Below are 26,281 nucleotides of genomic sequence, written 5' to 3'. Positions count from 1 at the left end.
CTGTTCTGCTTCTATTTCCTTTAGGTGTGCTGTTAGGTTTTGTATTTGGGATTTTTCTTGTTTCTTGAGATAGGCCTGGATTGCAATGTATTTTCCTCTCAGGACTGCCTTCGCTGCATCCCAAAGCGTTTGGATTGTTGTATTTTCATTTTCGTTTGTTTCCATATATATTTTAATTTCTTCTCTAATTGCCTGGTTGACCCACTCATTCGTTAGTAGGGTGTTCTTTAACCTCCATGCTTTTGGAGGTTTTCCAGACTTTTTCCTGTGGTTGATTTCAAGCTTCATAGCATTGTGGTCTGAAAGTATGCATGGTATAATTTCAATTCTTGTAAACTTATGAAGGGCTGTTTTGTGACCCAGTATATGATCTATCTTGGAGAATGTTCCATGTGCACTCGAGAAGAAAGTATATTCTGTTGCTTTGGGATGCAGAGTTCTAAATATATCTGTCAAGTCCATCTGATCCAATGTATCATTCAGGGCCCTTGTTTCTTTATTGACTGTGTGTCTAGATGATCTATCCATTTCTGTAAGTGGGGTGTTAAAGTCCCCTGCAATGACCACATTCTTATCAATAAGGTTGCTTATGTTTATGAGTAATTGTTTTATATATCTGGGGGCTCGGGTATTTGGTGCATAGACATTTATAATAGTTAGCTCTTCCTGGTGGATAGACCCTGTGATTATTATATAATGCCCTTCTTCATCTCTTGTTACAGCCTTTAATTTAAAGTCTAGTTTGTCTGATATAAGTATGGCTACTCCAGCTTTCTTTTGGCTTCCAGGAGCATGATAGATAGTTCTCCATCCCCTCACTCTCAATCTAAAGGTGTCCTCAGATCTAAAATGAGTCTCTTGTAGACAGCAAATAGATGGGTCTTGTTTTTTTATCCATTCTGATACCCTATGTCTTTTAGTTGGCGCATTTAATCCATTTACATTCAGTGTTATTATAGAAAGATATGGGTTTAGAGTCATTGTGATGTCTGTATGTTTTATGCTTGTAGTGATGTCTCTGGTACTTTGTCTCACAGGATCCCCCTTAGGATCTCTTGTAGGGCTGGTTTCGTGGTGACAAATTCCTTCAGTTTTTGTTTGTTTGGGAAGACCTTTATCTCTCCTTCTATTCTAAATGACAGACTTGCTGGATAAAGGATTCTCGGCTGCATATTTTTTCTGTTTAGCACACTGTAGATATCGTGCCAAGCCTTTCTGGCCTGCCAAGTTTCAAAGGAGAGATCAGTCACGAGTCTTATAGGTCTCCCTTTATATGTGAGGGCACGTTTATCCCTTGCTGCTTTCAGAATTTTCTCTTTATCCTTGTATTTTGCCAGTTTCACTATGATATGTCGTGCAGAAGATCGATTCAAGTTACGTCTGAAGGGAGTTCTCTGTGCCTCTTGGATTTCAATGCCTTTTTCCTTCCCCAGTTCAGGGAAGTTCTCAGCTATAATTTGTTCAAGTACCCCTTCAGCACCTTTCCCTCTCTCTTCCTCCTCTGGGATACCAATTATGCATATATTATTTTTTTTTAGTGTATCACTTAGTTCTCTAATTTTCCCCTCATACTCCTGGATTTTTTTATCTCTCTTTCTTTCAGCTTCCTCTTTCTCCATAACTTTATCTTCTAGTTCACCTATTCTCTCCTCTGCCTCTTCAAGCCGAGCTATCGTGGCTTCCATTTTGTTTTGCATTTCGTTTAAAGCGTTTTTCAGCTCCTCGTGACTGTTCCTTAGTCCCTCGATCTTTGTGGCAAGAGATTCTCTGCTGTCCTGTATATTGTTTTCAAGCCCAGCGATTAATTTTATGACTATTATTCTAAATTCACTTTCTGTTATATTATTTAAATCCTTTTTGATCAGTTCATTAGCTGTTGTTATTTCCTGGAGATTCTTCTGAGGGGAATTCTTCCGTTTGGTCATTTTGGAGAGTCCCTGGCGTGGTGAGGACCTGCAGGGCACTTCCCCTGTGCTGTGGTGTATAACTGGAGTTAGTGGGCGGGGCCGCAGTCCGACCCGATGTCTGCCCCCAGCCCACTGCTGGGGCCACAGTCAGACTGGTGTGTGCCTTCTCTTCCCCTCTCCTAGGGGCGGGATTCACTGTGGGGTGGCGTGTCCCGTCTGGGCTACTTGCACACTGCCAGGCTTGTGTTGCTGGGGATCTGGTGTATTAGCTGGGGTGGGTAGGCAAGGTGCACGGGGGCTGGAGGGGCAGGCTTAGCTCGCTTCTCCTTAGGTGATCCACTTCAGGAGGAGCCCTGTGGCAGCGGGAGGGAGTCAGATCCGCTGCCGGAGGTTTGGCTCCGCAGAAGCACAGAGTTGGGTGTTTGCGCGGAGCGAGCAAGTTCCCTGGCAGGAACTGGTTCCCTTTGGGATTTTGGCTGGGGGATGGGCGGGGGAGATGGCGCTGGCGCCTTTGTTCCCCGCCAAGCTGAGCTCTGTCGTCCGGGGGCTCAGCAGCTCTCCCTCCCTTTGTCCTCCAGCCTTCCCGCTTTCCGAGCAGAGCTGTTAACTTATGACCTCCCAGACGCTAAGTCGCGCTTGCTGTCGGAACACAGTCCATCCGGCCCCTCCGCTTTTGCCAGCCAGACTCGGGGGCTCTGCTTGGCCGGCGAGCCGCCCCTCCGCCCCGGCTCCCTCCCGCCAGTCCGTGGAGCGCGCACCGCCTCGCCGCCCTTCCTACCCTCTTCCGTGGGCCTCTAGTCTGCGCTTGACTCCGGAGACTCCCTTCTGCTAATCCTCTGGCGGTTTTCTGGGTTCTTTAGGCAGGTGTAGGTGGAATCTAAGTGATCGGCAGGACGCGCTGTGAGCCCCGCGTCCTCCTACGCCGCCATCTTCCGGAACCTCTATCCCAAATCCACAATTTCAATTAAATCTCTGTGCCAATGACTCTGGTTCCACACATAATAGCCAACTGCCTACTCAAAATCTTCACTTGAATGTCTTAAATACAAGTCAAACTCACCATGTTCAAGATTGAACTCATGATCTTCTCTCCTGAGGCTTGTCTTTTTCCAATGTTTTCTATCCCAGACCACAGAAAGCTTACTAGCCTATCACCATTTCCAAATTGACCTCTTAAACATCCCATGAATCCATTTAGGTCTTTCCACTCCTACTACTACCACCTTAGACGAAGTTACCACAATTTTTTTTACTTGGCTTTGGTAAAGAACTACCAGAAGTCCACCCAACGTTCCCTCTGATCTCCTCCAGTACGTCTTCCACACTTCAGACAGAATGATCTTTTCAAAATGCAAATCTGATTATGTCACTTCCTCCCTAAAATCCTTTGAGATTTGTGTTGCTCTTCAAATAATGATCAAAATCCTTACCATATCCTATATTCTTTGGCCATGGCCTCCTCTCATCCAATCTCTGAGCTCCAGCCACACTAAATTATCTCCAGTTCCCTGAACATCCATGTTCCCTCCAAGCCCTTTTCACATACTTGTCACTCTGTCTGAAATATGTCTTTTCCTTTCACTTAATTGATTCCTACTCACTCTTCAGCTCTCAGCTGTCACCTCCTCCAGGATGCCTTCCTTAACCAATCTGTTGGGTCAGGCTTCTGTTTTCTCTCACAGACCAGCGGGTTCTTTCTTTTAGTGTACTGATTTCAGTTTGTAATTATACATTCATAATGTTAATTACTTGATTAATATGTCTCCCACTATACTGCAGCTCTGAGAGAGCAGAGATCCCATCTGGTTCCTCACTATTATATTCCCAGTTCCTAGTGCAGGACTTAGTATATAACATGTATGGGTTTAGGACGACAGACTTCGGAATCAAACTGCCTTATTTAAATTTCAGCTCCACTGAAATTTATACTGGGACCACCAAACTTTTCCTACTCTGCGGATGCTTCCCCAACACCCATCTTCCACCACTACCCAGGGAGTCCGCTACCTACAGATTTTACATGGTATGGTTTTACTACTTGGACATTTGAACAGGGGCTTGACTCTTGAGCCAAAGAAAGCTAATCATAGGCCTGACCCAATCATCTGAAATCCAACAGGCTTGCCTAATCAAATACTCTCTTGGGAATTTAAACCAAGAAATATGGAAATAATTTGCAATTGAGTTCTGGAAGCTGGAATAGAACAGTTATTACGTCAAGGACCTGGAGACTCCACAGTAGGCTATGTGTATGTTGAATTTATAGGAGACTGGAACCAAGGTATAAGCAGAGCAGCATTTGGAATATGGCCACATTATTCCAATATTATACCAACCAGTTGCAACAAGTGTGATGACCTAATATTCATGCCACTGAAGATCCCAGATGCTCTTTGAGCTGAGAACATTCATTCCAATACCTTTGGGCTCTGCCCAGCCTTACTGTAGCTCCTTCTTAAATACCTGTGAAATTCTCTTCATTACATCTTCTCTATGTAACTTTAATTTCTATTTATGTTGTAACCAAAGAGCCAAAATAAAACACATATACCAATTTCAACATGTCATAGAATTTTCTTGTCCCACCTTCAACAGATAAATGATTCTCTCCACTGTTTCTGAATTGCTCCAACTAACCTTCTTGGGTACTTTAATGCGAATCCTTCTTTGTAAAACATAAAAATTGACTTCTCCCTCCTCTCAATCTAACTAAGACTTTCAAACCTTAGTTACTCTTTAAAAACAGTTTCAGGCTTTTGAAAGAAAATTATGTAATTAGTATCTCTCCACAGGATAGGGAAGCCGTATACCTAGTGATGTTCTTTCACCCATAATTGTAAATCTCACAGACCTAGTTACAGATAAAAAGCAGTAATCAGCAGTAACTAAACTATAAAAGGCACTTTCCTTGGGGAATAACAAAGAAATCAAAGTTCCCAACCTCTGCCCTGAAATATTCTACAATTTAAACTGAAGAATTCCATCTTAAAATTTATTCAGACCAGGCAACAATTCAGAGTAGTGAACCAGAAGAAAGATATTCAAAGATTTTGTGAAAGCTGTTTATGGTTTGAAAACCAATTGTGAGATCTTTGGTCTTCCATTTTTTTATTCTGACAGGAAATTAAAATTTTAGTGGCCAAATTCTTGATGAGAACTGAAGAAAGAATGCCAATTTGTAGCTTCTGCCTTGGTTTCCACGCAAGCCCCAATGTGGTTTTAAGTAAAGCTCCTCAAAGGTGTAACACCTTTAATTCCACTCAACATACCTTTGTTCTTTATTCATATTAGATATCAATGTTTCAAGAATTCTTGACTGCTTTTCTTTACCTTCTCTTAAGTCACTGTTATTTTAACTAAAACACCCTTTCTTTTAAGCTCTTCATATAACTCAATCTATATGTAGTAGTAGAACAGAGAAAGCATTGTCCTCAAAGGCCGGGAACTGGTTCAAATCCAAGTCCTCCACACAACTTCTTTGTACAAGTCATTTAAAGTATCTGAGACTGTTCTTAATGTACAAACATAACAATACCCCCCTCAATGACTGTGAAGATCAAATGAGGAAGTATAAAATACTTAATAAACTTTAAAGCATTCTAGAAAAATTAGGTACTATACCAACATGTAGTCCATTCAGCAAGTCACGTTTATTGTTTTTCTGGCTTGTTAGGATCAGCCAGTATTTTGTCTTCCTTTTTTACCCCCAATACTTTGCTTCATTTAAGCTCTACCAGGCAAGAGTAAAGGCATTTCACATGCTGCAAATGTATTAGCAAACTGATATAAGTACTTCCAGTTTCAAGATGGTAAGATAGCACAATCAGCAATATCCTTCTCCCACGACAAATCCTAGAAATGACACAAAGATACCTTCTAAAATAAAGAATAAATAGCCACTTAAATACAGGAAGAGAAATCCTCATAGGAACAGAAATCATGTGTAGATAGTATCATTTGAAGAAGGAAGTATCAACCCAGGATGATATGAAAACCCCAGAAAAAATTCCCTCCCCACACACACACACACACACACGCACACGCACACACACAAATAGAAATGAAGGAACTCAGTACACAAAGGCAGTAGAGGTCTCCAGAAAAGAATGGGTAGTGAAACAACAGACAGGAGGATTACTGTACTCTCTCAGAAGCAGGTAGACACTGGGCTCATTCACCCATTCTTATCCCACAGCCACACTCCACCTCCTATCCCCAAACTTCCTTTCCCTGAATCCTGCACACCTATACCCTAATAGGAGCAGTGCTTTGAATAGAAAGAAGTAAGAAGGACCCTGAGTGGCTGGCAACACAAGGGAAGAATAAGCAGCTATCAGAATGCATTATACCTGCTGGAATATTTTTAAGTATTTCTGTAGTGTCATTGACCAATACAAACTCCTGTAATAACTTTATCTTGTCCCATAAGGTGAACTGCAAAGACAGCTGCCAGCTCTCAGGAATCTTGTGTTCCAAATTCAAAAATAAGATGAAAGTTTAAAAATAAAATTACCTGAAAATAAGAGGTAAGAACTTATACCAGAAGAAATAGAGCTAATAAAACAAGACTCTAAAGTAATTAGTATAATTAATATCTTTAAAGAGGTATGTGAAATATTGCTTAAAGCAAGAATAAGAACCAATTTTAAAACTTGGAAATGTTGGGCTTTCTGAAGCAAAATTTGGCAACATTCATCAAAGCAGTTAAAGTATGCATAATTTTGATCTAGCAATTACATTTCAAAGAATCCTTCCTAAGGGAGTAATTAATGGTATGTACAAAGATTAGCTACAATGATATTCATTGAAACATCTTAATTGTGGCACACAGGTTTAAATCTCCTACTTGTCAAAAAATAGGAGACTGCTTTAATATAAACAATGTCAATATGATGCATCCATTAGAAATAGAGAGGTATGGTTGAATCACTATGTCATATACCTGAAACTAACATAACATTGTACACCTGATACTAATGTCAAGTGTAATTCAAAAAAAAGTTAACACAAACTAGGCCAAGCAAAAAAAATTCAATAATTAAGTCAAATGTCCACAATAAATCTAGATACCCAATGGGGAAAAAGAAGAAAGAAAGAAATATAAAGGTAGGGAAATACTTTAAGAAATGGGAAAATTTTTTAAATAAAAATTGAAAAGGCAGATTATAAAACATGTATATATAAATAATACACTAATATGCATGAGTAATACTAACACATTAGCGTGTATGACTATTCCATTAAAAAAAAATCTACATGTGCATGTACACACATGCATTCACAGACACCCCTGTCCCTCCCCCCCCCAAAAAAACAAAACTGGAAGAATAGGAAAAAAATAAACCAACACGTTAATTTGGTTTCCCTGGCGCTTTCCCTTGGCCCCAGTATGCTTGCATTATAGGTCATTTTGCTTTTCTTTTTGCTTATCTCTATTTTCCAAGTAATCCACAGAGAAAAGATACTTCAAAAGTTTTTTTCTGAAATGATTAAACTTACATCACCCTAATTCTGATTTCTGATCTGCAAACTTTCAGAAGATGTGTTTGGGAATGGCAGCAATGGGAGATAGATGCCTCCTGTACTGGGTTAAAGGACTGAAAATACAGCTTCCCAAAGTAGACAGAATTTTCCCAGGGCTAAAAGTATTTCAAGGATTTCAAGAAAGCTATCTCAACATCTGTGCTGATTCTAAGATTCTCTCAGAAGTTTGAAAACTCTCCCACATATCTGGCCCATGAAGTATAAATGTAAGAATGTAGGAAGTATTTTTTCAAGTTCTCTGCTGGTTCAGCTCATGCATTTCAATAGTGAAGGCTGTTAGGATCCCTAAGGAGGTGAAAATTGGTTTATGGAGGAGGCAAAACAATCTTAGATATTATAATTGCTTGCGGCCCTCACAACTCAATCCTACTTGACAATATAAACATGTACATTCTCTCTCTAGTGCTAAAATTTAATGGGGTAGGGGAGGAATTATTAGGGGGAAAATATCTAAAAATCTCCTAGCAGGAGGAGGACAATAATGAAAAAAAAAAAAAAAAAAAGGAAAAAAATAGTGAGAAATGTTGGTTCAGCTATAGGAACAAAAAACCCAAATTCTTTTTTTCACATATCCTCTCTCAGGTTGCTTAGAGCATTCACTACTTTTATTTATTTTTTTATTACACACATACTCACACATACATGTATGTACACATGTTCTTTTGTTTTAAAAAACTCAACCAATTGACTCTTCGACAACTTGCCCATATACTCAAATGTGTAGACAAAAAATTATAAAATGCTAGATTTTTTTCTAAGCATTGTGTTACTTTCTGTTTTCAAATATAAGTGTCCAAAGCTTTGAAGAAGTGTCAACTGACAGCTATTGACATTAGTTAATATTAAAACAATAATAAAAGTTTTTCCAGAAACCCCATCCAAAAGATTTTCTCTGATCAGAACTGTGACACATGGCCACTCTCCACAAAGGAGTTCAAAGGTAGAGGGTTTGAGATGGAGCCATCAACCAGCTTCCCAACAGCACCTGCCACATAGGTTCATTCAAGTCCCTCTGATCATATGAGTAGCAGACTCTCTTTTATACTGTGATTTGTTCTTGCAATGTTGTAAGCCTGCAAACAGAGCAGTGCACAAAACACACAAAATCTGCCCTCCAGGACATACAGTGCCCTGTGTGCTTTCTTCATGAACTACCTAAAGTTATATTTTAGGTATTTGCGTATTATGTCTCCCCCTCTAGAATATAAGATTTAAGAGGGTAAGGAGTTTATTTTATTCACCTCTGTATCCAGAATGCCTAGAACAATAGTTCCTAGCCTACAAAAGACATGCAAATACATACTGAACAAATGAATTAATAGTAAAGAAATGTGACTAACGGAACTGTAGGATCTCTACCCAAGATTAGACAGCTTATAAATAGCAAAGCTAATGTTTTATGAATCTCTGACACAAAAGAAAAACATACCATCTCCTTAAATTCTAAACCAGTGGTGCCAAGGTGACTGCCATTGATTTGCTGACTGGTACAAGATCAGGAAAGCCAATTATGAGCATCAATGTTCAACTTGGCTTCTGGTGATATCATGTTGGTAACCTGAAACGGACTATGGTGGGAGTTTTTACCCCATGGTAATCGGTAGATGTCACAAAAAGAGCTAGTTGTCAAACACTTACCGGCACATCACTGGATATTTCCTTCCCATCCCACTTCCTTATCTATTTATTCTGAAAGCACTTAGATGAGCTACCCTTCCTTCTCTCCCTAGGAGCTGTCCTTACTTTGTTGCTTCTGTGGGACTCTGAGTTTTCAGCATGGTGCCCTCCTCTTGCTTTCTCCACTTGCCAAATCTCAAAATCTTTGAATAAAGATCACAGCCCAACAAGGGTGGGCACTACAGTAACTAAAAATTGTGACTATTCAACAAGCAAATCAGGCAAGATCATCAGGTGTAGGTGGGGAAAGAGAACAGCAGAATTTATGACCAGCTCTCTCTCTATGAAAAGGGGCAGGGGCAGAACTTTTACTGGAAGACAGCGCCTGGTTGGCAGTCCTGGTCTTACTCTGAAGACGCATAAATCCTCTTGTTCCTTTTATGGGGACAGTTAGTGCTGGACTGACTCTACTTGTTATTCCCCAGAGGACATTCAGTGGAACTTGTACTGCAAAACAGTGAATACCTGAATAAAAATTGCATGGGAGTGTTGTAAAATAATTTCATAAAGTGGCCTCTTCCACTGTAATATTAAACACAAGCTACATGTTTGTTTTGTTTTGTTCCTGCTTTGCAGTGCATCTTTGATCCACGAGCATAACTGTTCTTCCTGCCATCCAGTTAAAAAACTACTAGCACTAATTAGATTTCCAACAATACACCTCAGGTATGCATAGGTTATATTTTTTTTCCTCCAACCCCATTCTTCCATTATTCCTCCAACCCCCTGCCATCATTCGTCTCTGGCTCAGACTGCCCAAGGGGCACCTAGATATGTAAGGGATAACCTAGGGGAAAAAGTGAGGGGTATCTTCTAGCATAACTTCTCTAAGGCCTTGACGTCAATGATGGCAACCCCATGGCACTGTAACAGTGCTTGGGCTTTGAAGGTGAGAGGCAAAGACAGGAATCAGGACTAATGTAACACAAAGCACTAGCTAGGTTTCTAATGACTTACACTTGCTAGCTCAGGCAATTACTACAACAGCCAGTATTATCCGTATTATTAAAAGCACAATGTGTGTATTCTGAAACAAAAAAAACTACAGTATCAAAAGCCTCACGGTCTCCCCACAGTGACACACTCAGCTTTTCGTAATGTCACCTACTGTCTCCCCATCTGTGAGTTGGTTCTCTGATATCCACTGCACTGCTTAGCTGTCTTAAGCCTTGTACGAACCCAGTGTCTTCTGTCTGGAATTATTTCCTTGATTTATAGCACTGCTTTCTCTTTAGTCTACCCTCCTAGAGAGTCGCACCTGCAGTTTCTTTGAAGTTCCCCCTTTAATCCAGGAATGCCAGCAACAAACTCTCTGACATGTACCTAAAAATATGCTCCAAACTCAGTATGTTTTCTTACCCTCAGCAGTAAGGTTAGAGGTTCCGTTTGAGGGAGACTTCAGATGTTACCAATTGTTCTTCCTAATTACTAGGCACAAAAAGCCCATTGCAGCAAGAGCTTGCAGCATCAAATTCCAATCTCCACTCCTTATCTCAAATGAACCTATTTCAAGGGTCTTGACTTCAATTTTGTAAAGTTAGCCAGAGCTTATAGGAGCATAGGGAGCTAGGCAGCAGGGGCAGAGGATTCAGAGATCAGTCCTATCTCTGGCTAGTTCAACTCAGCCATGCCTTCCACAAAAATTAAAAGAACATACAATCGTGACAAACAGGAACCATCTATGATAATCAGGCATGGTATATTTATATAAGTTACTACCAGTAATTAAGAGTATTTGGAATTTGAAGTGACCTAGGTTTGAATTTCAGCTCTGCTATAGGTACATTAATCTCTTCCCAAGACCTTGGTTTTCTCACATGTAAAATGGGAAAAGCAATAGTACCTAGCTCGTAGAGCTATATGAAGATTAAATAAGATGGTGCTTCTAAAGTACTTAATACAAAACCAAATATATAGTTTTCAAAGAATATTAGTTATCATTGTTGGTTTTTATGCAGTAACTTTTATACATCCTCCTTAGCATATTAGTATTTCTGGCAATCATCTGTGACCTGGGTGGATGAAATCCTTAATTAACCAACAATACAACAATATATCACAAACTGAAGAGCACCCCTCCTATGATGGCATTTGTCCACCCTGATGGTTCTGCCCCTATGCTCAGACTCAATCTAGTCTACGGAATTTTCTTTCCAGAATTTCCTAAAGGAAAGCTGCCCAGGTACTAACAAGAGAAAGAACTACTTTCTGGGCCTACTTCCCTGACACTTCTGGGTAGTTGTCTTCTTGATAAAGGTGGTTTTTTCCCCCTTCATTATGCTCTAGAACGTTGAGTCTTTACTGTCACTAATCACTGTACCTATCTACCATTATATCTCCTCTACACATCAGTGTAATTTTTTGCATATGGGCAAAAAAACAAAAAACAAAAAACTTAAAGGGGCAAAAAATAAAAAAACAAGAGAAAGCTAACATTTATACATGAGTAATTTTCCATAAATTTATTTGATCCTCGCCACATAAAAATCTTATGAATAATGAGAAAAGTGGCCTCCTTTCCTCCTACCCTCACTACTGATTATAAATAAAATGTTAAATGCCCTGCAATTTAATATAGGGAGCTTTGGAAGTCTCCTGGGATACCTACTCAGCCAGGGCTCAGGTTTTTATTTTTGCTTCGGTTTGTATTTTAATATAGTCTCAATTATCTTCCAAGAACTTTAGATGATTTATAGTAGAAGACTTATAAATTGTGGGCAATATAATTAGAACTCAAAAATATAGAAAAAGATGATCATTCTAAAATTGTAATCTGTCAGGGGTGCCTGCCTGGCTCAGTTAGTACAGCATCTGACTCTTGATCTTGGGGTTGTGAGTTTGAGCCCCACAATGGGTATGGAGATTACATAAAAATAAAATATTTAAAAAGTAAACAAATAAGTAAACAAACAAACTTCAATCTCTCAGTTCTGTTCTGAACTTCTTGGCACCCAAGGCAAAAAGAAGACTAGAGCTTGTATAACTTTAATTATCTCTTAAAGTTAAAAAGCAAGTATAACTATAAAAGAAAAGTAACACAGCTATTAAACAGAAATTTACCTTAGAGTTGTCTTGTAAGACTAAGGAACACAGAGTCCTCTAAAGAAAATGGAGCAGGAAAGCAATATATGACCAAGTAAATAAAGTGGAAGATGTAGGAAGTAGGGACAGACTTCAAAGTCAGAGAAGAATCTTGAGACCCTCCCAATGCTTATGACTTATGGGCATCAGATGAAGAGTAGGGAGTAGGGAAATCAAAGGATGGCTACGATCAGGCCATCAGCCATTCATTCATTCAACAAATTCATATTGAATGCTTACTACCTGCCAAGCACTCCCTTGGGCAATAAGAGCATAACAATGAATAAACAGACAAGTATCCTGCTGTCATGGGAATTTATATTCCCTTGGGCATAAAAGAATGGAGAGTAGATAAAGACAGACAAAAAGCAGGTAAACAAATAAATAAATGTTTATAACAGTGGTAAGTACCATAAAGAAATTTTTTTTTAAATTGACATAACAATGAGATGGCTACTTTGATTGGGTGTCCAGGGAAGGATTTCCTGAGAAGTTGATATCTACCCAGAGACCTATAATGACACAAAAGAGCCAGGCATGGGGAGATGAGGGAAGACTATTTCCTCAGAAAGGCAGGAAATAAGGAGACCATAAATACTACTTAACCAGAGAACCAGATCTAGTATCTATGCATCAGCAAGAGAATGATCTGACTGAGTCACAGTTAGAGTGCTTTGTTGTTTCATAGTCTGCTACCTAGAAATGAGCAGAGGTGAATGTTCATTAAAGAAAAGGAAATGTGTTGCTTGCTGAAGAAGGCAAATGAGGTTTTCAGAATAAAGTCACTCAAGTTTTCTCACTGTCTTAATGAAATCTATCAAAAACTTCCAAATCCAGTAATAGAAAATAAGGTAATTCAGACAAAATATCTCAATAAACATGAATATATATTAGAAATCTTCAAGGTATCAAAGAACTAATATGACCAATAGAAAAACCAAGACATGATCTAGGAGCAGATGGATATTGAAAGAAATGAGTCCCACATTTAAAACCACTTTTGTTCCCTGACACCAGAAAGAAATTTTCATATTTGAATAAGGGTAAATAAAAAAAATATCCACCCCATATAGATAGCAGCCCTACTTTGAATATTCTAGGTAACTCTTAAGCATTGAAACTAAAGTGGTACCGTATTATTATTTCCACTGTATTACAGTGATGCCATTACATTACTGTAAAAGTGGCCAAAAAAAAAAAAAAAAAAAGAAAAAAGAAAACAAAACTTCTCCAGGAAGTTACATCATCTGGACCTCAAGCTATTTCAAAAATAATTTTTCAAATACGATGTCCTGGATATAATCAAATATAACCAAGCATTGTGTATACAGTTGTCATATCACTATGTTATATACCTGAAACTAATGCAATATTAAATGTGTGTGTGTGTGTGTGTGTGTGTGTGTGTACACTTAGAGAGAGAGTATTGATCCATATCTATATATCACTAAGCACATAAGAAGAAAAGATGGTACATTGGGTTGAATAGCATCTCTCTGGAGAACTCTGAGTGATACAGATAAACTACACAAACAACAGAAGTCAACCCAAAAGTACTTCCCAATACTGAGTTTACCAGACTCAGACATTAAAACAACCATACTTAACACGTTCCAGGAAATAAAAGCTAAACTTAAATTTTTTAGTAGACAACTGAAAAATATGGAAAATAACATGGTAGGTTTGACGGGGCGCCTGGGTGGCTCAGTCGGCTGAGCGTCCGACTTCGGCTCAGGTCATGATCTCGCGGTCCGTGAGTTCGAGCCCTCCGTCGGGCTCTGTGCCAACAGCTCAGAGCCTGGAGCCTGTTTCGGATTCTGTGTCTCCCTCTCTCTGACCCTCTCCCGTTCATGCTCTGTCTCTGTCTCAAAAATAAATAAACGTTAAAAAAAAATTAAAAAAACATGGTAGATTTGAAAAAGAACCAACCAAAAATTGTGCCACTGAATAAAATGGAAATAGCCTAATGGATGGGTTTAAAAGTACATTAGACACAACTGAAGAGTAAATTATCACATTGTAAAATACAAAATACAATAGGAAGAAATATCTAGAATGAACCACAGAGAGACAAAAGGAGAGAAAACAAGGTAAGACAAAAAAAAACCATAAAGTGAGAGGTTGTGACATATAGGAAATTAGAGTTACCAAAGAAGAAGGGGGAGACAGAAGCAGTATTGAAAAAGACAATAACTAAGAATGTTTCAAAAAACAATGAAAGATAGTAATTTACATACTTAGGAAGCCAAATAAATTCCAGGTCGGACAAATTAAATGAAGTTCACACCTAGACACATCATATTTGAAATGCAGAGTATGAAAGACAATGAGACAATGTTTAAAGCTGCCAGGAAAAGAAAAACAGATTGCCTGAGGGGGAACAACAGCTACAGTTTTCCCAGACCTCTAAGCAGCAACAATAGACGCTAGAAGCTGGTGGAAGGACATTTTGAAAGTAATGAAATATAATACTGTCAACTTAAAATTCTATACCCAGTAAAAGTTATTCGTTAAAAATAAAGTTAAAAGAATGATAGTTTTAACTCAAACTATCAAAAACTGGGAAACTGAACAAGTAGACTCATTCTCAAAGAAGACTAAAAACTGTGATTTGAAGCTGGAAGCAAATATAGAATCCCAAAGGAAGATGCAAGATACGTGGGGAAATGAACAACAACAAAAATGTGAAACTCGCAAATAAATCTAAATGAATACTATCCGTGTAAAATAATAATAAAACCTTTTAAACTAGAAAGTTACATTTAAAATACGATTGTATTTATGTATTTATTTGTAAAGTTATCCAGAGAGAGAGAGAGAGAGAGAGAGAGAGAGAGAGAGAGAGAGAGAAATACGCACAGACACAAGTGGGGGAGGGGTAGAGAAGGAAACAGTCACAAGCAGGGTCTACACTCCATGCTAAGCCTGACTCAGGACTCAATCTCAACGACCATGAGATCATGACCTGAGCCAAAATCAAGAGTCAGATGCTTAACTGACTGAGCCACACGGGCACCGCAAAATACTATTTTATTTAACATACGAAATTATAATACATACAAAATATCTAAGAATGGAAGTCAATAAATAGATTTAAAGTATCCTAAAGTTTTTGCACAATTCTTTGCCTATTGTCTAAGAGTAGGGTGTAAGTATTAATAATACACTTTCATAAAGCAAGTAGGATTTTTTTAAGGTAGTAAATCAAAAGAATAACAAAATTGTATACAAACTCTTTGCAAAGAATTTTTAAAAACTGGAATCATAAAAATCTCCAATCAGGGTGCCTGGGTGGTTCAGTAGGTTAAGCGTCTGACTTCAGCTTCAGGTCATGATCTCATGATTGGTGATTTCAACCCCTGCATTGGGCTCTGTGCTGACAGCTTAGAGCCTGGAGCCTGCTTCAGATTCTGTGTCACCCTCTCTTTCTGCCCCTCCCCCTGCTCGTGCTCTCTCTCCCTCTCTCAAAGAATAAATAAATATTAAAAAACTTTTTTTAAATAAAAAAAAAAACAATCTCCAATCATTTCAAAGAAGGGAAGGAGAGAAAAAGGAACACATTACAAATATACAAATATACAGATACTGACTCGGCCCCAAATAAATCAGCAACTACATTAAATTTAGATGAACTAAATGCTGCAATTTAAAGACAAAGATTATCATATTGGGCTTTTTAAAATAAAGAGTCATGTGCTATTTATAAGAAATGTATCTAAAACCTAAGGATATAGAAAGGCTGAAAGCAAGGAATTATAATAGACATATTCTGCAAACATGAATCAAAATACATGTAGCTGATACGGCCACATTAATATGAGAAAATCCAACTTTAAAGCAAAAAAAGCATTATTAGCCATAATTCAGAATACATAGGCATGAAGCCAAGACATCAAAATTGTAAGAAGCACCACTAATGATTCCCATGCACTCTAAAATCCGTATGATAAGGCTACACACTTTCTAAGGAGTATGAGCCGGAAACCATAGAGGAATAAACAGTAAATTCTTAAAACCAGGGTTTCCAAACCAAGACACCAACATTTTAGACCAGACAGTACTTTGTTACAGGAGACTGCCCCGTACTTGACAGAATGTTTAGCAGGATCTCTGGCCTCTACCTACTAGATGCTAGCTAATCGTACCACCACAATTCCTCAGTGGTGACAACCAAAAACACCTCCAGATACTGCCAAAAGTCCCCGAAGGGCAAAATCTTCTCTGGTTGAAAATTACTGCCTTAGCGCAACTTTTTGGTTACTCACTCTCACACAGGAGTTTCGATTTTTCGGGCAACACAAAGCAGGTAATGTTTGTTAGGTAAAGTCCATATCCACCCAATCCATCCTCCTATCCACCATCTGTCCATTTAGCAAGTATCTACTGGGTGCCTAGTTTGCATTAGAGGCACTGCTCTAGGTGTTGGGAATACATCATTGAAAAGACACAACAATCCTTGCTTTCAAAGAGCTTACATTTGGGAGTGGGGATAGGGGGTGGAAAAAAAGTCATCATCTAAATAAAAATCAATGCTTAAATAGGCTGCATTACTGAATGTCAATCAAAGTCTCTCTTTAAAATTGTTCTCATTTTTTACTACCCTTGAAAAGTACTGGCCCTCATTTTGAAATCATTTAAAATCAGCTTTTATCACAAGGCAAAAAAATAGTACCTCTCACTCTGACTCTATGAGCAAATAACCCTATGCTCCCTTTCTCTCAACACCTGAGGTGGGTGTTACTTAAATTTGGGGATCTCCATTTCGAAGTTAAACAGCATCCCTTTTGTCTCCTCAGTGTCTTTAGCTACAGGGGTAGAACAAGAAAATTTCCAAGAGTAACAAATGAGAGTTAAACCTTGTCCACCAACCACCCCCACCATGTGGAACAGGGTACTCTGTGGCACTTACAGGAATCCAAGGCCAGCCCGTCTTGAATTCTGATACGCGCACGTACAGAAGTAAAAAGGCAGAACTCAGGTTATTTACTTTAGCTAAGCAGGGAATATCAGTTATACCTATAACTTAATTGAGCCCTCGATTTTTGAACCAGAGTTTTCACAAAACCCTCACTGCTTCCAGGGCAATATTTTATGAATTTTCTCTAAGCTTTTCATTTCAAAAAGTCTATCTCATGAAATTTTAGAATTAGAATGGTGAAAGAAGAATACCATATAATTCGACACCCTCCTTTTTGCCTTCCCCCATATAAGAAAGAGCAGAAAACATGATCTCATTCTCGTAAAAGTAGTGACAGGCAAGGCATTTAGTCAAGTTTTGGAACTCACTAATTCTCTATTAGCTAAGCTTACATCACTTACATAAAACCACAGAGGCCACAAGGGGTTTTCATTAGGCAAGCGTTGGCCCATATCCCATTTTTTTAAAGGTCACTGAATGTTGTTTTAAATGTATATCTCCTAATAAACTGAGCCACTGCAGGCAGCACCAACAACCAAAGAAAATATACTATTTTCAAATTAAGGTCAAATTTTAAAGAGGATTTAATGAGCTTCAAGGATACGGTAGACCTTTCCTTAATATTCAACAGAGACAGAAAATAAACTACAGATACGGCAACAAGAACAAAGCAGGTCTCTAATGTTGCTGTTCAAGAGGCAGAAAAGCAAAGAGGATGAGGTAGACGATTGAAATTTCTCATGGGCTATTGAACAAAGTGAATACCTCAAACCAAAACACTAGATGGTGGAGACATTTGGAAGTGTCCTTGAACACAGCTTCATGGATATTTCCCTGATTATCAGTTTTAAACTTTTAGGCTGCTTTCTAATCATCTTGCAACAGAGTTTCACAAGTTTGGATAGAAGTTTTGATTTAAGGAAACATCCCAATTTCATTTTCCCAAGCATCTCCTTTCCCACGATTGCACCGCACTTTTGACCACTCAAGGACACTTTCGATCATGGACATTTTGAAATTTTATATAACCGTTCTCCACATGTTCGGTCAGTTTCACAGAAATATTTCTCTTTATCCAAAGCTAAATGGCCTCTCTATGTGTAGTGCACATATGTGTATGCAACTGCTCATATACAGAAATCATTCCACTGAAGGCAGGTGATCTTATTTATAAACGATGAAAGTCATTCAACAATAACATGGCTTTCGGGGAGCCTGGATGACTCAGACCGTTGAGTGTTCGACTTTAGCTCAGGTCATGATCTCACGGTCTGTGAGTTCAAGCCCCGTGCTGGGCTCTGTGCTGACAACTCAGAGCCTAGAGCCTGCTTCGGATTCTGTGTCTTCCTCTTTCTCTGTCCCTCCCCCTTCATGCTTTGTGTCTCTCAAAAATAAAAATAACCATTAAAAAATATCTTTAAAAAAAATAACATGGCTTTCTTCACTTGATATTGAATTAACCACAGAAAAGTAAAACAAAAGACAGTGGAAGCATTTGTGAAATATTTAGGCTTTATGGGTTAGACAAATATGAGGCTGAAATGACACTAAGCCAGGATCTGTGCCATGTTAGACGTAAGGCAAGTGTCTGGAATCAAGAACACTACAGCAAGACATGCTTAGACTGGCATGGATCAAAATCAATCAGCATTGGCTATACGTAGAGAAAGGTTTTTTTGTTTTGTTTTGTTGTTTTTCTGTTTTTGAGAGAGACAAAGAGAGCTGGCAGAGAGAGAGAGAGAGAGAGAGAGAGAGAACCCAAGCAGGCTCCACACTCAGGGTGGAGCCTGATGCAAGAACTCTATCTGGGGACTGGGAGATCATGACCTGAGCTGAAATCAAGAGATGCCTACCTGACTGAGCCACCCAGGCACCTCTAGAGATACCATTTTAAACTGAAAGTATTTGAGGAAAGAAAAGACCTCAGGATAAGTAATAGACAACAATTTGAGAAAAGGGTCTTAGAAAAAGGGAGTTCAGTAATGAGGGGTCCTATTTTCAGCGTAATCCGGTGTGACAATCAGAAAGCAAGTGAGCCAAGAGATAGGGTGAAAGGATGAGACAGAAATAAACAGAATCACAAGTGAAGATCGAGGGAAAGAAGGACCATCTTCAGGGAAATCATCTGTTGGTTATGTTTTACTGCTTCAACAAGGTAGGTCAGAAGACTGTAAATGGGTCTACAGAGGAAAATAACTTGGAACAGCTATTCAGGTAAAGAACACACGGAGAACAGGAAGCACAGTAAACTGCTAATAAACCTGTATCCCCCTAGTATACCCGCACATACAGATCAACCATTACCCTGCTATCTGAAATAGTTAAAATCATCAGGTGCTCTCGGGACTTTAAAAGCATGTAGGGGCACCTGGGCTGCTCAGTCGGTTAAGCGTCTGACTCAGCTCAGGTCATGATCTCACGGTTCAGGAGTTTGAGTCCCATGTCAGGCTCTGTGCTGACAGCTCAGAGCCTGGAGCCTGCTTCAGATTCTGTGTCTCCCTCTCTCCCTGTCCCTCCCCCACTTGCATGTGTGCCTGTTCTCTCTCTCAAAAATAAATAAACATTAAAAAATTTTAAAAATAATAAATAAATAAATAAAACAAAGGCTTGCAAAAATGTCCCTATATCTGGGATGGATTCAGTGGCATGTAGCTCAGACCCAACTTTAAAATAAAAAGAAAATAACATTTGCTATCTATCATGTGCCAAGCGCTAGTAAAAGATTTATATGTATTATCTCATTTAATCATTCACTCATTCTATATTTGCTGAACACCAAGTGCTGTGTCACTCCTTTCCCAACAATGTTGTAAGCGTTATTAATATGCCCAACTTCCATAGGGGAAAAAAAAACGTAACACTAAGTGATTGAGTTATGTGCTCAAGGTCACACAACTGATAAATTACTAACTTGGGCATATTTAATTTTTGTTTGGGAACAGTGGATTTGAATAGTCCCTTTGCCATTCAAATGATTTGTGTTTCTGGGAAAGTTACTTACATTTTTTTTCCCTCCTATGTTTCTCATACTGTGAAAGGGGAAAGTGTTAGCACTGTTCTCAAATATGATTTATGACGACTGAAGAATTCTTCAAGGAAAAAAGGGGGGCACTGATAAAATGGAATAGGTGCTATAACTATTATCCATCCCATAAATAGTCCAAGCATATTTTTCTCATGACAACACCGCTGCATGAAGCTCTTTCTCCTTGTATTTTTTTCTTATAAAAACACTATATGTCTACAGACTTTAGGGATATACAAATACTCAAGATTCTTAACTCCAACACAGAATCTGTTTATGGAGGCCACAGCTTCAAATGAATGCTAATATGATGAATTTGAAACTGAAAGCAATCAGCAACTGTGGAAAATGTAGCATTGGCTATGGTTTACATCTTTTAAAGCATATTTGTTCAATGTCTATGCTCAGCAAAGCACCTTCCCGTAAGTTTCATATTTATATGTGTCCTTGTAAATATTGTAGCTAGACCTGAGCCTCACTTCCAAATACAACCACCTGATGTAAATGGGCAACTTTATAAAGACAAACCTCAGAAACAATTAAAAGTTACATGATGATGGTTTGACCAAACTTTCTCCAAAAATAAAATTTAGTGTTTAAAGTCACATTCTAAAAATCTCTTTGATGTGTAGATTGGCTGATGAATAACCGTTTAGGAAGTTACGTCAACGGCACACATGCTCCAAATACATCCACGGGGTGGCTGAAGAGGAGTAAGTAACATAAAAACCTCAGCTTCCAACTTTACAGGCATTCCTTGTGTCTTCCAGAATATACAAGAATTGTATTGTTCAAGGCATGTTCCTTGAGTATCATTTTCATGGAGGGCACAGGGAAACTCTCAGAACCCAAACTCCCAGTGAGATGAAAGAAATGTCTCATTTATTTGTGTAGCATAACAGAGACGGCCCTGCCTGTCACTCCTGAGACAAAGAATTTATTCCTCAGCATTTCTTTTTTTCTCAGAGGCAGCATTCTATTATGGGAAGAGCCCTGGGCTTGCAGCTGAAAATCTGGAGTGCAAGTTCAAACTCTCTCACTGCTCTATACTTCAGGCCAGTGGTGCTCCAGGTGTGGTCCCCAGACTTGCATCAATATCACCTGAGAACTTACCAGGAATGCAAATTCTTGGGCTCCCCAACCTACTGAATCAGAAACTCTCCAAGTGTGGCCCAGCCCTCTGCCTTTTCACAAATCACCCAGGGACTCTGATGCCCTCTCAAGTCTAAGGGCAACTGCTGAAGCCAAATTAATTCTCCAGAGCGCTGAACAGAAATAATAATACCAGATCTGTCTTCTTCAATGGGCTATTCAATATCAAATTGTTACAAGTATTTGATAACATGCAAAATTGCTTTGCAAATCTGCAAATTACTAATAACTGCAAAGAACTGCTTTAGAAATATAACTTTTTGGGAATGCAAACTGGTGCAGCCACTCTGGAAAACAGTATGGAGGTTCCTCAAAAAACTAAAAATAGAACTACCCTACGACCCAGCAATTGCACTACTAGGCATTTATCCAAGGGATTACAGATGTGCTGTTTTGAAGGGACACATGCACCCCCATTTTTATAGCAGCACTATCAACAAAAGCCAAAGTATGGAAAGAGCCCAAATGTCCATTGATGGATGAATGGATAAAGAAGATGTGGTATATACAGACAATGGAGTCTTACTCAGCAATCAAAAAGAATGAAATCTGGCCATTTGCAACTACGTGGATGGAACTGGAGGGTATTATGCTAAGTGAAATTAGTCAGAGAAAGACAAAAATCATATGACTTCACTCATATGAGGACTTTAAGAGACAAAACAGATGAACATAAGGGAAGTGAAGCAAAAATAATATAAAAACAGGGAGGGGGACAAAACAGAAGAGACTCATAAATATGGAGAACAAACTGAGGGTTACTGGAGGGGTTGTGGGAGGGGGAATGGGCTAAATGGGTAAGGGGCACTAAAGAATCTACTCCTGAAATCACTGTTGCACTAATGCTAACTAATTTGGATGTAAATTTTAAAAAATAAAAAATAAAATTTAAAAAAATAAAAAGAAATAAAAAAAAGAAATACAACTTTTAGCATCACTTCTCAATCTGAAAAGTACAGTTATGATAGTTCAGGGAGTTTAGATTGCTAATGGAGGGTTCTGATCAAGAGTGTTACATCTCTGTCCCAAAAATAAATAAAAAACGTTGAAAAAAAAATTAAAAAAAAAAAAAAAAAGGGGCGCCTGGGTGGCGCAGTCGGTTAAGCGTCCGACTTCAGCCAGGTCACGATCTTGCGGTCCGTGAGTTCGAGCCCCGCGTCAGGCTCTGGGCTGACGGCTCGGAGCCTGGAGCCTGCTTCCGATTCTGTGTCTCCCTCTCTCTCTGCCCCTCCCCTGTTCATGCTCTGTCTCTCTCTGTCCCAAAAATAAATAAAAAACGTTGAAAAAAAAAAATTTAAGAGTGTTACAGAAATGTGAAGTTTTCTGTTAGGTCTGCAAATGTTTTATAGACGATATTTTGTTACAAACTTTATATCAAAGACAAATGTCGTGATGCCCCCTGGTGATGATCATTAAAACTTTATCTCAGTTTTATCAGGTCAACTTTTTCTTCAAATAAATGAAAAATAACTGTGCTCTTAAGGGAGAGAGGAGTTACAGAAAAATTTTTGCTTAAAAGATTTTTTTTAGTTTAAAAATATTTAAAATATTAAATATTAAAATTATAAAAATTAAAATATTAAAAATATTTGTTTCAAGGAACTAAAATACTCAGCAATTTAATTAGCTTACAGCCTAATGGTAGCTTTTCAAGACAGACTTGAAAAGAATTATTCTACTAGTGGTACAAACTATAATGGTGCTTTGGGAAACAGGGAAGGCATCACAGGGCAGAGACAGAGTTGAACTAAGACTTGTAAGATGATAAAAACTTGGTAGCCTTTACCAGGTCAATATTAACAACATCCAATTATTATTAAACATTCGAAACTGTGTATTTTTGAAAGACAGCTTGGCAATTCCTAAGGAGTGCACCTGTTATGATGAGCATCAGGTTTTGTATGGAGGTGTTAAATCACTATACTGTACACCTGGAATTAATGTTACACTGTTAACTAACCAGAATTTAAATAAAAACTTAAAAAAAAAAAAGAAGTAAATGTGCAATTACCATACGATTCAGCAATCCCACTTCTAGGTATATACCCAAAAGAAATGAAAACAGAAAATCAAACAGATATTTGTATGTTCAGGATCATAGCAGCATTAGTCTCAAAAGCCAAAAGGTGAAGCAACCCAAGTGCTTCAGATGAATGAATAAACAAAATGTGATGAATACATCCAATGGAATATTATTCAGCCCTAAAAAAGGAAGGAAATTCTGACAAAGGCTATAACATAGATGAACCGTGAAGACATGTTAAAAGTGAAATATGGTCACAAGAAGACAAATTATGGTATGTTTGTATGATGTATATTGTTCTTCAAGGAGGTGGCCAGAGTTGTCAAATGTGTAGACACAGAAAATGGCAGCTATCTGGGGCGGTAGTGTTTAAGGGAAACAAGGTTTTAGTTGGAGATGATAAAACACTTCTGGAGATAGATGATGATGGTTGTACAACATTTTGAGTACATCTAGTGCCATAGAACTAAATACTTAAAAATGGTTAAAATGATCAATTTTGTGTTATGTATATTTTAACACAACAATAACTACATTTTTTGTAAAATAGACTTTAAACTTATTTTTCATATTTGAGTCACCTTCGGTACAAACAATTTCTCTAAGGGTAAAAAGCATTGAAATTTCAATTTGGACTTGATCAGAAAAAAGATTTAATAGATCAAAAACTATTTATTGTACACCTTGTGGACTGATGGGCTTCTAATTATTACCTTGCATGTGGAATTATACTTGCTCAGATATGAAATGTGATATCAAAAACTGCCATTTCTTTCCCCAAATTCAAAACTTGTCAAGACCAACTGTTTCTCAGTTCTTTGAAATACGGTAAAGTCAAAATTCATTTATAAATGGGAAAAAAATATTTTTTCATTGTTTATGGCTCAAAAACAACTAACAAAAGTGTCACCTTGGATAAATTACAAAGGATAACAATTTATGCTTTGAAAAGTCATATTTTCAAAAAGTCTGAGGTGACTAAAAGCTGTATATAATAACAAAAAACACTTAACCGTAACTAATATATTAAAATATTTATGATAGCAATCAGAGTTCACTTAGTTCAAACAGTTTCATTAGGCAGAGAAAACACAGGAAGGAATGGGAGAGAACAGGTTTTGAAATTCTAGAACGAAGCAAATCTTTGAGTCATTTGTATAATCCAAGGTTCCAGTTACTACAGGTTTTAAGACTATGCATATTTCTCTAATCTCAATAGCATAAGTGAAGTCATGTTCTAGTTATAATAGAAGTAGGCTCTACTTACTCCTGATGGAAATGTCTGAATAATATTTCCAGCTATGTCTAGGATTCTTAGGTTTTTAAGACGACAAATTCCCTGTGTCAGAAAACAAGAGAGATTTTTAAAAATCTAATATGTAGAGTCATAAATATTTCTTCTAAGTTCAAACTTGATAGGACTGACCATCTTTCCTAATTACCTGATCGGTTCTTCAGTACATCCTCCCTGAGGAGTTACTATGTCCTGGGGTCCCAGATTCTCTAAGGTCTCCATTACCTCTGACCACTCCAGGGCAACATAACATGGTGGCCAAGAGTTAGACTATTTGTAGGCTCAGATCTCCAACACTATGTAACTACAGACAAATTTCTCAATCTCTTTGTACTTCATTTTCTCCATTTGTAAAATGAAAATGGTAATGGAAGCCCTTACTTTGATATGGTTATTGAATGGATTAAATAAGTTACTAATCAGTAAGTGCTTACTGAAAGGCCTTATAGTGAGAGAACTCAGTAAACATACTAAAACTAAAATAGAACCTTAGAGAAACAGAAAAACAGATGCAAAAGGTCTATCAACAATTCCAAAGGCATTTATTTCACATCTACCTTTGGCTTAGCTCTGTGCTCACTCAATCCTTTCCTTATACAAAAAAAATTAAACTTATTAGTGTCTCTATCTACATGTCCAATGTGACTGAATAGGCATATACATTCACACACATGTGCAGACACACACATAATTTATAATGTACCAGAAAATGATTCATAATTTGCTCACTACCAAAACAAACTAGTATTTTCTAGAATACCTTACGTATAATGCAGACCAAAAAGCACAATGATAGACTGAATCAGATTAAATGTACAAAAACATAAATAATCATAGGCAGTCTTTACATAATAACTTAGGACAGGACTTACTAGGATTTAAATTTTTAGAGTCCAAACTCCTCGGGATTAAAAAAATAATTGTAGTAGGAGTATTGATGGGAAGTCCAGACTTTTAAGTCAGACAGACATGGATTTGAGCCCTTTCTCTGACCTTTGTAAAGTGTGTTTAAGTCGTCTAACCTCTCTGTTCCTTATTTTAGAGTGGGTAAATAAGAAGAGCAACATACCAGAGTTATGAACACTAATAATATAATACTTCATGACCATGATCCTGTTACTACTGTTATTATTTTTCCCTCAAATAAAGGAGTTACACTTCTAACAGATTTACTTTGTAATTTCAGGAAATATTCTTAATTACAGAAATTAGGATTTTTAAGGAACTTAAGAAAAAATTTAATTTTTTAAAGTTTATTTATTCATTTTGAGATAGACAGCATGAGTCGAGGAAGGACAGAGAGAGGGGGAGAGAATCTCAAGCAGGCCCTGTGCTCTCAGCACAGAACCCGACAAGGGGCTTGAACTCATGAAACCACAAGATCATGACCGAAGCTGAAACCAAGAGTTGCACACTTAACCAACTGAGCCACCCAGGCACCCCAAGAATAACATTTTTGAAATATACCTATTTAAAGCCTACACCTTGCTATATTTTTTAAAAATTTTTTAATGTTTACATTTGAGAGAGAGAGAGAGAGAGACACAGTATGGGCAGGGGAGGGGCAGCGAGAGAGGGAGACATGGAATCCGAAGCAGGCTCCAGGCTCCACGATATCAACACAGAGCCCAATGCAGGGCTCGAACTCACAAACTGTGAG

At 38.1% G+C, this 26,281-nt stretch overlaps 1 protein-coding gene across 1 annotated transcript in view; it reads right to left on the bottom strand.

Annotated features, from left to right (window-relative positions):
* LRRC69 (leucine rich repeat containing 69) overlaps nucleotides 1-26,281 on the bottom strand; it is an 84,574-nt gene that overhangs the window by 32,314 nt on the left and 25,979 nt on the right. Inside the window, exon 5 of the mRNA XM_060610881.1 lies at nucleotides 24,595-24,666. Coding sequence (XP_060466864.1) covers nucleotides 24,595-24,666 — 72 coding nt within the window. The remainder of the gene's footprint in view (nucleotides 1-24,594; nucleotides 24,667-26,281) is intronic.

Source organism: Panthera onca, chromosome F2 (genome assembly GCF_046562875.1).
Source record: "Panthera onca isolate mPanOnc1 chromosome F2, mPanOnc1 haplotype 2, whole genome shotgun sequence".
NCBI lineage: Eukaryota > Metazoa > Chordata > Mammalia > Carnivora > Felidae > Panthera > Panthera onca.
This window is presented reverse-complemented; position numbering and strand designations above follow the sequence as displayed.